General features: G+C 27.8%; 1 protein-coding gene across 1 annotated transcript; it reads left to right on the top strand.

Moving 5' to 3' along the window:
* The first annotated feature begins 1,977 nt into the window (after window positions 1-1,977).
* LOC123294172 (cytochrome P450 307a1-like) lies at window positions 1,978-11,710 on the top strand. Its single transcript, XM_044875279.1, has 4 exons — window positions 1,978-2,044; window positions 6,848-7,159; window positions 9,981-10,967; window positions 11,363-11,710. The coding sequence occupies exons 1-4, from the start codon at window positions 1,978-1,980 to the stop codon at window positions 11,701-11,703; spliced, it is 1,707 nt and encodes a 568-aa protein (XP_044731214.1). The 3' UTR covers window positions 11,704-11,710.
* Window positions 11,711-13,477: the final 1,767 nt, after the last annotated feature.

The raw sequence follows: 13,477 nt of genomic DNA on the forward strand, positions 1-13,477 counted from the left end.
TTCAACCCTTAATCTACCCTGCTCTTACATCCCTTATATGGACGGTGACACTTAGTTTTTTTCTTTTCTAATTCATTGCTAATATGTTTACTTTCTATTAAAAAGTTTTTTTTTAATTTGTTTTCATTCATTCCAAATGAAAATTATCAAAAACTTCCAAAATATGTCGTTTTTTGAGATTCCTACATAAGAGCCAATGTTATTTATATCGATTTTTAATGTCTTTTTTCTTAAAAATTTGCACGGTTACCTAAGCTGAAATTTTAACCACATATTCTTTGAGTAAAAGACTACCTACAAACAAATTTTGAGCCTTTAAATCAAACATTGTTGTCATGCTCATACATCCTTAAATGCCGCATCTGGTATCTTATACATATCTTAAGTTTTCTGGCTTTGACGAGAAGACTACCTTAAAATGGTTATGTCTAGAAAATTGAATATAGATTTGAAAACTGATTACAATATCGGTGTAATAATAATAATAATAAGTTTGTTGTTTATGGAATCTATAATGAATGAATTGGTGTAATCGATAATGTGTTTTTCCTCCGATTCCGATTAACATTTTGTTATGTATCAATAAATGTCAATCAATATAATAAAAAACTGACCTAGTGCATGTATTTGTATATTGTAAAGTCAGTCATAAACAGAATTCAATAATAATCAATAAATATATCGATCTATTTTATATTATTGTTTGTTCTCAAGTTCAATTGAGTTGTCTCTTGTCTCTTGTCTCTCCTAGTTACAGTATTTTATTTTATCTCGTATTATTATTTCACTTAGAAAATCATTTAAAAGATTGTTTTTTTTTGTCCTGTAGATATAAAAAAGATCCCATGTCGTATTCGATTTCTTTATTCTAGAGAGATTTTTTTCGAAATATATTTGAAGTGAAAAGGCTTCGAAGAGAATGCATTTTTTGCGGTAAAAAGTAAAAAACTCGTAGAGCTCTGAAACTTGCACACGTTGCTAATAAATAATTTTTATCTTTCGTATAACGAAGGCTATGATCTCGTTAAAATCGAGTGTTTCTGTAACCCAAAAATGCACTTTTTTCGAGGCCCGATTTCGGCATAAAAAATTAATAAATTTCACTTTCTGTTAAATATAATATCTTTTTAATTACTTAAAATTAATTAATAAAAGTACAAATTCAGTGAGGGCATTTAAATATTTATAAAACGGAAATTCAAATGCTTATACGGACGTGACATCATAGTACGGGCTTGTCAAATTTGTTGACATACTGTATGATATTAATTACTTAGATTTTATTTGCAGGTATTTCATTAAATTATATTATTCTATGACTTTTTATTAGAAAACTTAATAATAACGAGTGTAAATTCTGTGTTGTAAATTCAATTTTTTAGCTTGTAAATTATACATTGAACTATCATCAATTGTCAGATCACGTACTTATACGTCATCAACAGAGAGCACCAAAAAACTGCGTTTAAATATCTCAAAATTATAATGTATTTTAAATATTTTTTACACTTAAATACAACATTTTTAAACACTATTTATATTTTTTATTGTGTTATAACGGTGTAAACAATGAATTTAAAATATAAAAACAATACATTCCCTATTAGATTACTAGTACTATTAATACATTTGAATTAAATATGAACTACTGAACTATAAATGAAACAGTTTATGTTCAGACATTTGATAAAATAGTAAATGATATTTAAATAATGCATGGTCTCAACTTTTCAAGAACAGATTAAATTTTGTATTTATTTGGAATATATTAAAAAATATGTCATCATTTTTAAAGATTTATTACAAAATTTTATGAATGATTTAATTCGTTTTGTTGTTTTTTTATTCAAAAAAGTTTAAGGACTATTTAATTTAGTTTTGGGGGATATTATCTAATAATATTTCTATAATTTATGGGATGTTTCTTGCTACTAAAGTGATCAAATTAATTAAAACTTACGTTTCAAATTTTATAAGATGGACTCTGTTAGAGCTTATAGGAAAATTAGACGAAAATTAAGACATCAATACTTCATAAACTATGGTATGTATCGAAAAGTTCCCTAGTTCTTACGGAATCCAAAATTCGAAACGTAAGTCTCAAATATTTTCATACACTCATTTTTTTTGGGAACATCAACATTTTCTCCACTGATTAAGTAATATTTTTGGAAGAAAATAGTTTAAAAGGTGCTGGAACTACCTTATAATAAATCACATTTCAATGTGAACATCGTCGTCATAAGAAAAACGAATTTTACGTATGAACCATCTTAAAAATCAAAATGATTTTGTTTTTTATGGATAAGGGTAGATAAAAAATTAATTGGACCAATTTAAAAATGATATACAATCTTGAATCATTAAAATGATAACTTTATAGTTCCAAAATTCAAGGACATTTCAAATAAAAAATATATAAATAAAAAAATAAATAATTCTTATTTAAGTTAAATCATTAAAATGAGGGTAGTTCAGATCAAGGTCGATCGATACACAGATTCTAAACAATTTAATTTTGTTCATCTAACCAAAGGAATCAGATAAATCGACCGATTTATCTGTCTCAATTTTGCAAAACCGAAAAATTTGGTACACGTTTTGATGATCGAGAGATTCTTAATTTTGATTTCCGATCTTAATGAATGATTGGAGAAACAAAAAACCATTTTCTCGAGTAAGAAAACATTTTATTCAGTCAAAAAGTGATATACAGTCACTATTTTCCAATAAGTGAACTAAAATTTTTCCAAAACTCATTGGAGGCTAAATCGTTTACCTGAACTTCAGACATTGTCGATCTTCAAGGTATGTTTTGAGACTTCAATGTTGGTTAGAAATGTTTATGCGTCGCTGTTGTCTCAGACTCATAGTCAAAACTGTCAGAACGCGAAACATTTGGTAGGCATTTGGAAACATATTTTCATTGCAAATATCGAATTCATTGATTCAACGCCGCTGAGTGAATTTTTGGCGTTCTGTTCGTCAATGTATTTTCGCCGAAGTTTAACTTGATCGACCCGAATGTCACAGAAATTGAAGAATATGGTTTAAAAATTTGAGCGTAAGACATTGTCGATTTAAGATATGTTTTGAGGCGACGCAAAGGTGAAGAGGAAGAACGAACGTTGATTCGTCGCTGTTGTCACAGACAAAACTGCTCGAAGGCGGAGCATTTTCTTAGACATTTGGAAACGCACCTTCATTGCAAATATCGAATGATTAAAGTCAAATTAATGTGGATTCTTAATGGAGGGGGGGGGGGAACCAACAAATAATTGGAGGATTACTCCCAGTATTTTCAAAACAGGAAGTTTTGCCCACAAGTGACAGGTCAGAAATTTTGTCTAGAAATTCTGCCTTACATACTTAGCTACAAAAATCTGTGGTAAATATCTGTCAAGGAGGGTCAGCTTCTCCCTCCATCTCTCCCTCGGGGAACTCCTATGAAAGCATATCTTTATTTCATCCCTTATACCTATATTGCCATACGAAAACTTCCCCTGTCCATTCAAGATAGAATCGAAAAAATTAGGAAACAGTTTTTCCATATTTATTCCAGAACTTTCAATTTTATTAGCCCGGAAACACATTTCAAAAAAAAAAAAAATTCAAAACTCTATTCACGCTTACATCAATAAAAATGATACCAATTATTTAAATTAATTCCAAAAAAGAGGAACCTTTACAAAAAAAAAAAAAAAACGTTCTTCTCACTCACTTCCACAAATCCTCAAAAAATTGAAATTAAAAAAAAAAATTGATTTTAAAACATGCAATAAAAAATACACCGAACCAATGCATTAAAATGGGATAACAATATCAGTTTTAGATTTTTATTTTTGAAAGACTAAGTCATATTATTTTTTAAAATCCTATGTGAACGCCACACTACTTCCATATCCGTGTAATAGTTCCATGCTCTGCCCAATTATCATTTAAACAGGTGGATCAATCTTTCTTTTAATGAGACGGTAGTCGAATCCAGGTACCATGATTGACTAATCATAGGACCTGGGCTTTCTTTCGTATTTTCCTCCTCTTAAATAAACCAAAAGTTTATAACAAAATATGGATATCGAAAAAAACATTTCGATATCAAGATGGTTTTTATACGACTCATAGTTTCGGAGATGTAGCTTTCCAAAGTTTGTCTATTTTTACAACTTACAATATTTTATGCAAAGTTTCATGATATTATATTCACTTCTGGGTTGCAATAACTCAATTTTTAATGAAGATATTTGAAAAAATAAAAACGATTCTTAGAAACTAGAACAGAATTGCCATTTTTTCATAAATATAATTATGTGGGGTTTTCTTTCGATAAGGGGTTGGTTTCGACTTGCCGGAAAAATGATAAAACTTAATAATTACAATCGTGCTGGCTTCGTTGCTATTGTATAAAACGTATTTTTATGCCCCTAACATTAAAATATAGACTTATAACTTTAAAATGAGTACCTTTAAGTATCAAAATATTATTTATTGGTCAATCTACGGACGTTTCAAACCAAGCGCTGCCATAAAAAAGAGAAATATTTCTTATTTGTTTATAACCAATTTCCACCACTCTGCGCGAGATCAAAATACGTCGAAATATATATACTTCTTGTTAGGTGAGATCTGTAAAAGCTCAACGAAACAGACTCAGCGCCTACACTATAAATGTTGATACAGATGTCTTTTGATCCGTGTGAACTCTTTCCTAATTAATGAAAATATCAAAGTTGATGCTCCGTTACGTTCCTTCAGTGAAGATTTCATGAACTTTCTTAAAATATGAAAATTTAGGTAAAAAGAAACCAAGTTGTAATTGTAGAACAGTCCCCAGCGAAAATTATTCTGTAAAAACCGTGTTTTGAAAACCACAATAAAAATCAATTTTAAAAAACTTTTTACGATCTAAAAATTTTTCTAGGCAGCCTTGAAAATTCCATAAAATGATTCATTTTAAACTGAACCGTCTAATTTTATGAGCATTTACCGTCTGAAAATGGAAAATTTAGTTTATTTGGCCTCCTAAAATCACTAAATCTTAAATTTAAGAACTTTTTAGCTTTTTTTTTTAGCTATAAAAATTTTAAATTAAAATTTAAAGAATTTTTTATGTCAACTTATATCTTACTATCTTTAACCTAGGGCTTCGCCCGGGTTTTTGTTCTTAGAATAGCCCAAAACAGAATATTATTCTAAGACGCTTTATACTATGTTATATCTTCTTTTATGGGCATTGGACACAGGAGAACAGGCTACATATAATTGGCCATGGGAAAAGCAAGGCTTTTCCAAATTCACTCCTTGCAATGTTTGCTCTTGCGCTTTGTAAATGGTAACTGCAAAACAGAGCTTGATTGAAAATTTAATCGTTTTAATTGAAACGGTAGTTCAATGGGGAGAATTGGTTCACTGGGGATAACTCTCATCATTTAGCGAAGGAAGAAAAATCATTTAGATCTCAATAAAAACTTGAATCCTCAAAAATTCCGAATGAAAAATCGGAAATTCAGTGCCCGATCCACGGGGAGAGAGTCGAGCCGGTTGACCCACGGCGCCAAATCCTTAAAATATGATATATAGTTATCTCGATAATCGGGACTCAATAAGACCAGGGCTATTCCGAAAACTGGAATTGTACGGAAAATTCATTATAATTTATAAATTAAATAAAACACCATTGGAATCTATGTTTTTAAGCGAAACTATATACAGGATGTTTTTTTAAGTTGGCATATGCTTGAGGCTCGAAAAATAACTTTTATCGATAAAAATGCTTCATACGAAAAATTTCGAGTGGGTATTCGCACAAGTTACGTTGACATTAAATTTTACGTTGGTTTTCACATTCAATGAAAAGCTCACTCTACGCCATAACTGGTAGTCGATAGATGAACACTTTCAATTAGAACAGTTTAGGCAAAAATGAATTGAAAAATTTTACCCAAATGTTATTCCTTCTTCAGTTGTTTCTGTGAAATCTAGGCACTAAAAGCTAAATTTTTGCTATCAATTACTGTTTATACTATTCGGTAAATATTATTTTTTGCTCGGACCGACTAAATAGCTAATACACGAGTCAGTTTAGACGAAAGAAACATATGAAAAAAAAGTTTACGGTTCATATATCAAAATCTTCATCTAATTTCACGGTGTCGCTAGAAAGGTTGAAATGTCCAAAAAAGTTCTCTTTATAATGCTAAAATAATTCCGTCTATAAATCGCGGACCCTTTTTTAGAAATTCACCAGAAACCTAATAGATAGAGGTATATATGAAAACAAAGTTAGTAAATTTATTTTAAAAAAATAATAAAAAATAAATTATACCTATATCATGCATTATTTAAAACCTTACAATATCACAAACGTATATAAAGTCTTGGACATAGTACAAGAAATTAGATGACTCGGGGTTCTTTCTTCAATACCTACTCAGTACGATCAAACAGCGATCATAACTTTAAGTTAAAGTGTGTTTTAACTAAACTTACTTTACACAAGTTATCACAAGTTATTGAAGAAAAACCATTTAGTTTGTTTTTTTGTTTTTTGAGGGAAAATCAACTTACTCTCAATCAAAAAATAAACATCCGAGGATTAATCATCTAAAAAAACCATCTCAAAAACTAATTTAAATCGTCCAAAAAAACAAAAAACAGTTCGCGAAGAAGTGCCGGTAGAGAAAAGTGCGCGTAAAAAAAAATAATATAAACATAAAAATTTTTTTTGCTGAATACACAATGTTTCAATTAATTTTATTGGTTTCGCCAATCACGTGTACCTTATTGGTATTTTTATTCGTAATTATTGGTTTTATTATTCGTAATTCTGTGAATCTAAAGAATCAAGAAACAACATCTAATAATAATAAAAGTGTTGGGGACGAGAATAATGATTTACCATTAGCACCAGGACCAAAATCATATCCAATTATTGGTTCAATGCATTTATTAGGTCAATATGAAGTACCGTATCAAGCGTTTGGTGAATTAGCAAAAACGTATGGACCAATTATTAAAATGGATTTGGGGAGTGTACCAAGTTTAATTGTTAACGGACATGAGAATATACGTGAAATATTGTTTACGAAAGGTACACATTTCGATAGTCGACCAAATTTTAAACGATACCATCATTTATTCTCTGGCGATAAAGAAAATTGTAAGTTTAATATTTTACTTTTTATTTTTTCATAATATTCAAAATACAGTTTTTAATAATATTTCTTTTACATTTAAATCGGTCCAAAATTTATGGCTACCCTGCTCTACATCATTTAAAAGTTCAGAATAAACAAAATTTTTATAAAGAATAACTTTTTTTCTTAAAATTTGAACTATAGAAAAAGTATTTCTTAATTATTAACAAAATCAATCAAATATTTCAAAAAAAAATAATTAATATATAATAAATTCATCTCGTAGAATCTGCGTTGTATTAGAGATTTTTCTTACTAAATCAAATATTACTGAAATTTTTAATTTAAATTTCCATGCCAGCGTTTCAATTATTATGTAATAGAAGTATCACATTAAAATCGCAAATGATAACTTGTAGTAAATTTAATTTTTTTACAATTGTGTCATTTCATTTTTTATAATATTTTCCGAAAAAATGTTTAATTAACTATTTTTTTAAAAGTAGCTTTAGATAATAAAAATTTCATTTCGATCGGGCAAACATTGTGATTGAAAATCATTTAAAAAAACTTTTATTTTTCAAATTAAATCTTTTTTTGTATTTTTAAAATCTTATTTTCCACTAAATAAATCGTATTTGTGTTTCTAAAATGCTTAATTCGCAAAATAATCAATTTTCCAATGAATTGAAAACGTTTGCAATTTAATGAGAACGTAAAAACATGTTTGCAAGTAGGAAATTCCAAATTTCTTAGCCCATTTTTTAGCTTGCATCTACAGTTTCCAAATTAAGATAAATTCAACACTATATATACATTTCCGAAATTTTTGTACAAGTTCTAGAGTGGTATAACCCCTTAAACCAATAATATTAATTAGTGCAGTTTGCACATATAATTCTTAAGGTGCATATTAGAATGCACAACTTCGTTGAGTATGTGCCGGTCTCGTAAACAAAGATGCGTGACATATTGCCGTTTTTTTTTTTTTTTTTTTTTTGCATATAAATAAATAAATATATGAAAACTTACAGACTTGAAATAATTATTATTACAGAAATTATAGCAACAATATTTTTCTTTCATATGATTTAAATAAACAATGCCCGATTTATTCATATCTCGATTAATTTCAATTAAACTTCGTTTTTATAAACATTCACTAATTTCTGGATCTTATATTATGATTGATTTGATAAGTTTAAAATTTTATTTATCAATTAATCATACTTTTCATACATCTTTTGTGAAAAATTCATATCGATTCTGGTTTAGGAGGAATTAACGATCAAAGTTAGTGTTATTACCAAAAAAGGTTTTTCATTTGTATACACAGTTCTTAATTTTGGTATGATTTTAAAGCTTAAAACTTGAGGAATATCGGTAAAAGTTAAGAATTGCTTTTAAAAATTAATTTATCGTAAACCGTACAGAGAATCGACTTGACACCCGAAATTTAAGGTTTTTGGCAACACTTTCGTTTTGGTATCGAAACAATTTGAAAGATGCAATAGAACTAAGTTAATCTATAATTAATTGAATATGAAAAAAATTGACATTAATTTTTGATCCATTCTAATATGTAGGCAATTTTTTATAATTTAATGTCGTACAAGTTGCATATCTTCAAAAATGTTTTCTTTTAACTAACTAAATTTTTTGAAAGATTTTGTACGAATAAACGAAAACGGTTTCGAATATCCTAAATTTACGCTAAATATTTCTGTAATTCGGTTTGTTTTGACGAGACTGTAAATAGTAAAATTTCAGTTTTTGTTTATGAAACTGTATCACGTTTAAACATCATTTTTGTTTGAAAACAATTTCAAAGTAAATAAAATACGTTAGGTTTCAAAAAAACGTGTATAGTATTTTCAAAAACAAGGTTTTACCTTCATATTTTCATCATTTAAAATTAATTAGAATTCCGTTCCGTAAATTTTCCGTTTAAATACTCGATAAAATATTGTCAAAAAAAATTAAAATAACTTATTTACAATTTTAATTTTTTTTTGAAATGAAATCTTTTGAAAAATAAATTGTTCTTATCTACAATCTACGAATATCTTATATCGTACAGAACCTTGAAATAAGTGAGCTTACTACACACTTTTTATTTGGTGTTAATTCATAATATTTAGAAATTAAATAATATTTCACGTTTTTACAACACGTGTGAATTATTTACATTAAAAAAAAGTACTATTTTTAAATATTTTTTCAAAATTATTAATTAGTTTTAATCAATAAACCGATCTTGGAATAAATTGGAAAATTTAATCTGGTCCTTTTTTAATTTTCTTGTACTTATAAAATAAAGTTCAAAAACTAAAATCTCGATGACTATCTACATTTGAAATTGTTAAGATAAGTTAAATCATCATAACGCTCTAAGATTAAAAATTTTCCACAAAATGGTCCTTCGATTGTAATGACGATTTTACTCATCATAACAACTTCAGATGATAATATTTTTTTAGTTTTTGCATTTCTTGAGTTTTATAATTACAAATAATATAAAACTCTTTATAAATCAAAGTACCATGAAGAAAACACGTATAAATTAAACAGTATTTTAAGCCTATAACCAGTGGACGATCAGGACGCTTTCAACGATACGTTATTTGTCAAATTATGATAAGTAGTTTAGAAGAACAGATGAACATACATACATACTTACATGCATACCGATCAAACACATAACCCCCGCCGTTGTCGAGTAATAAAGTAGGCGAAATTGATTGTGAGAGAGTCAATTAAAAATTAAATATAAAATTCCACAGCTAATAAATAAAACTTAATTTGATTATCGTTTATTAATTGCGTTTTTTCTTTTTGTTACAGCCTTAGCATTTTGTAATTGGAGTAACTTACAAAAATCACGCCGTGAAATGCTTCGACCACACACCTTTCCCACATCGTTCTCACGTCGTTTCCAAGAACTCGATCAAATCATCTTAAACGAAATTCCCGAACTAATTAATCATTTCCAACCGAACACAAACGGTGAAAATGTTGTAAATTTAAAAGAAGTCGTCTTAAAATCCTGTGCAAATATTTTCATGGATTATTTTTGTACGAAGAAATTCACATGGTCCAGTCCGGAATTCGAACGAATGATCCATAATTATGATGAGGTATTTTATGAAGTGAATCAAGGATATGCAGCTGATTTCTTACCATTTTTACTACCATTACACACACAAAACTTTGCTAAAATGGCGAAATGTACGCATAGTATACGAGAATTTGTTATGGAAAACATTATCGAAGAGCGTTTCAACGAATACGATGAACATACAACGGGCATTGATTACGTGGATGCATTAATTGAAAGCGTTAAATTAAATAATTCAAATAATATGGATTGGGAAACAGCCTTGTTCGCTTTAGAGGATATTATCGGGGGACATAGTGCGGTTGGGAATTTTTTAATAAAAGTTCTTACGTTTTTGGTACAAAATCCTGATGCACAAGCGAAAATGCAACAAGAAATCGATGAATGTTTACGAAATAAATTAAATGATACATATATACCGAATCGTACACCCGAAGTTGATATATTCCGTTCGGAACATGAATTAGATGCTTATGTACAAACGGATATGGAAAAATTAGAATTGGAAACGAGAAATGAAACAACGGATGTGAATAATTTAAAACAAACAACTTGTTGTGATAAACAAAGAGAAACAGATTTGTGCAACGATAGAATATCAATTAAAGACAGGAATTCAATGCCTTATACAGAAGCTGTTATTTTGGAAGGTATCAGACTGATCGCTTCACCGATTGTACCACATGTTGCCAATCAAGATAGCAGTGTTGGAGGTAATTATCAATTCAATACCAATCGAACAAATTCGATTTTAATTTTGAATAAAATGGTTCGATAGTTTAATTTTTAACATCCAAAGGATTTTCACATATTTCATATTTCATATTTCATTTTCCTTTCAAGTTTTTAAAGAAAATTTTTGATTTCTAAAATCATATTTAATCCGTCAGCACTCTAATCAACAAGTAAATATTTTTTCCTTACATTTTTACTCTCGTGATGAGAGAAATTCTCACAATTTCTGAAGGACTTCTTGTGAACAGTTCTTTGATATCTCTTTTCGAAATATATCTAATTTTAACTTATTTAAGTACTATCGACCCCTTTTTTTAATTCTTTTTAACATTCACTTGACTGATTTTTAATTATTTTTTTTTATTAATTCCAGGTTACAAAGTACCAAAAGACACATTAATCTTCTTAAATAATTACGAATTAAATATGTCCGAAAAATTATGGGATGAACCGAATGCATTTAAACCAGAACGTTTTATTAAAAATGGTAAAGTACAGAAACCCGATTATTTCTTACCATTTGGCGGGGGTAAACGATCATGTATGGGCTATAAAATGGTACAATTAATTGGTTTTAGTATATTATCAAATATTATACAATCGTATACATTAAAACCATATCATACGGTACCGAAAGTACCAATTGGAAATTTAGCATTAAAACCAAGTATAGAAATTAATTTTACGTTTGAAAAAAGACGAACTCAAAATTAATTTTAATACGCGCACACACATAATTTTTTTTTTGAGCATAGGGTAGTTGATTGAAATTAGAAATACTCTTAAGTTAAATAGCACGGATTCGAATCCCGAGTATTTAAATTTTGAAGTTCTTCAACAAAAAAAAAAAAAAAAATTATATCGGTTATATATTTCTAAGAATCTTTTCCTGGCAAAATAAATGCTTAATTCTTACCCTTATTCGAATTAGAAAATTTTAAACAACTACCCTATTCGACTTAAAATATTTAAAAAAAACTGATAATAGTACCTAAAAATTAAATATTTTTTATATGCAATCCATTTTAATAATTTAAAAAAAAAAAATATTTAAAAAAATTATTAAAATATTTTAAAAATAATAATAAATTTTATTATAATTTTTTCGAAATTTTTTAATAATTTTTATCACTCTCAAAAACAAAAAAAATTATTAAAATGGATATTTAAAAATAAAAAAATATAATTTGTTGATATTCAATTTAAAAAAATAATATGTACCTATATTTTTCGTTAACGATTACGTTTTTTTTCTCTTTTAAAAAATATTTGTTCGTATACGTCAGACGCTGGAAGCGGTTTCTGAGAATATTGAAAATTTTATTTGAAATCATTTCCTATTAGCCCAGAGAAATGAGAACCTTTACAGAACCTTTTTTGAGTAAAATTAGCCCACAAAAAAATTTTACAAAAGTTAAAACTGCGATAAACTTAATAGTTTACGAGATATTTGAAAAAAAATTTATTTTCGCGACCTTTGTCCGTGAATATTTTTTTGCAATGAACTTTTCTTAGGTTTTCTTAGGTGAAAAACCTTCACTTGGATTTTTTAAGCAGAAAATCTTTATTTTCCTGGGCTACTATGTTTTAGTGTAAAATCGATTTTCAATGATTTTCCGATACATTAGCTTGATCAGTTTTCCACATTTAAGTGCGTTTTTTTTTATTGGTTTGTGGAAATCTAATCAAGCTAATAAGCTTTAAAAAAACTTAAGAAATTACTTAAATCTCGTGTTAAACTTTCAATATCTTCAGAATCTTTGTCAGCGTCTGCATTAATTAGTGTGGCATTTTTTTTTAATTAAAAATAGTATGAATAAATGTCGCGCCCCCCGTTATTTAAAACTCATAATTATATTATATATAAAACGTTAAAAAATATTTATTTTATTTAGTTTTTAATTGAAAATAAAAAATTTAATATTTATTCGTTTTGCAATAAAAAAAAAATCGGTACTAAAACTATAAAAAAATGACGATTTATTTTATAACGATATTCCTCCCAAAAAAAATATTATTATACATCCTACAGGAATGAGCCATTTTAATCCACACACTTAAATATCTCGTAAAAAATGTCAGAACATGATCTATTCTGCAATCTTTCGTTTAAGTTCTTTTTTGATTGCTTAACTACAAAACGAGATATTTAGATTGTATAGATTAAAATGGCACACTCTGTACATCGTACGTTATTCGTAAACTGTACGGGAAATGTACGACTTGAAATGTAATTTTTACGTGTAACAATATTTTTAATGTATTAAGAAAACCCCCGAATTCATCTAAATTATTTTAAAAAGCTACATTCGCATAATTATGATTGCAAATTTTTAATTATGCTTTTCTTTGGAGAAAGTCGAAAACATCTTATACGCATTTTGGTCACAATTATTCGACTATGTTACGTAGCTAAAAAAAATTGCTAAATAAACTTAAAGCTTTTAAATTTAGCACAATATTTATAAATGTGTAACGATTGAATTAT

Source organism: Chrysoperla carnea, chromosome 2 (genome assembly GCF_905475395.1).
Source record: "Chrysoperla carnea chromosome 2, inChrCarn1.1, whole genome shotgun sequence".
In the NCBI taxonomy this organism is placed as follows: Eukaryota; Metazoa; Arthropoda; class Insecta; order Neuroptera; family Chrysopidae; genus Chrysoperla; species Chrysoperla carnea.

Bases quoted from the DNA above. Each gene is read 5' to 3' on its own strand.
- LOC123294172 (XM_044875279.1), top strand. From the start codon at position 1,978: ATGGACTCTGTTAGAGCTTATAGGAAAATTAGACGAAAATTAAGACAT. The intron at 2,045-6,847 runs GTATGTATCGAA...TAAAGAATCAAG, and splicing joins TCAATACTTCATAAACTATG to AAACAACATCTAATAATAAT. The intron at 7,160-9,980 runs GTAAGTTTAATA...TTTTTGTTACAG, and splicing joins CTCTGGCGATAAAGAAAATT to CCTTAGCATTTTGTAATTGG.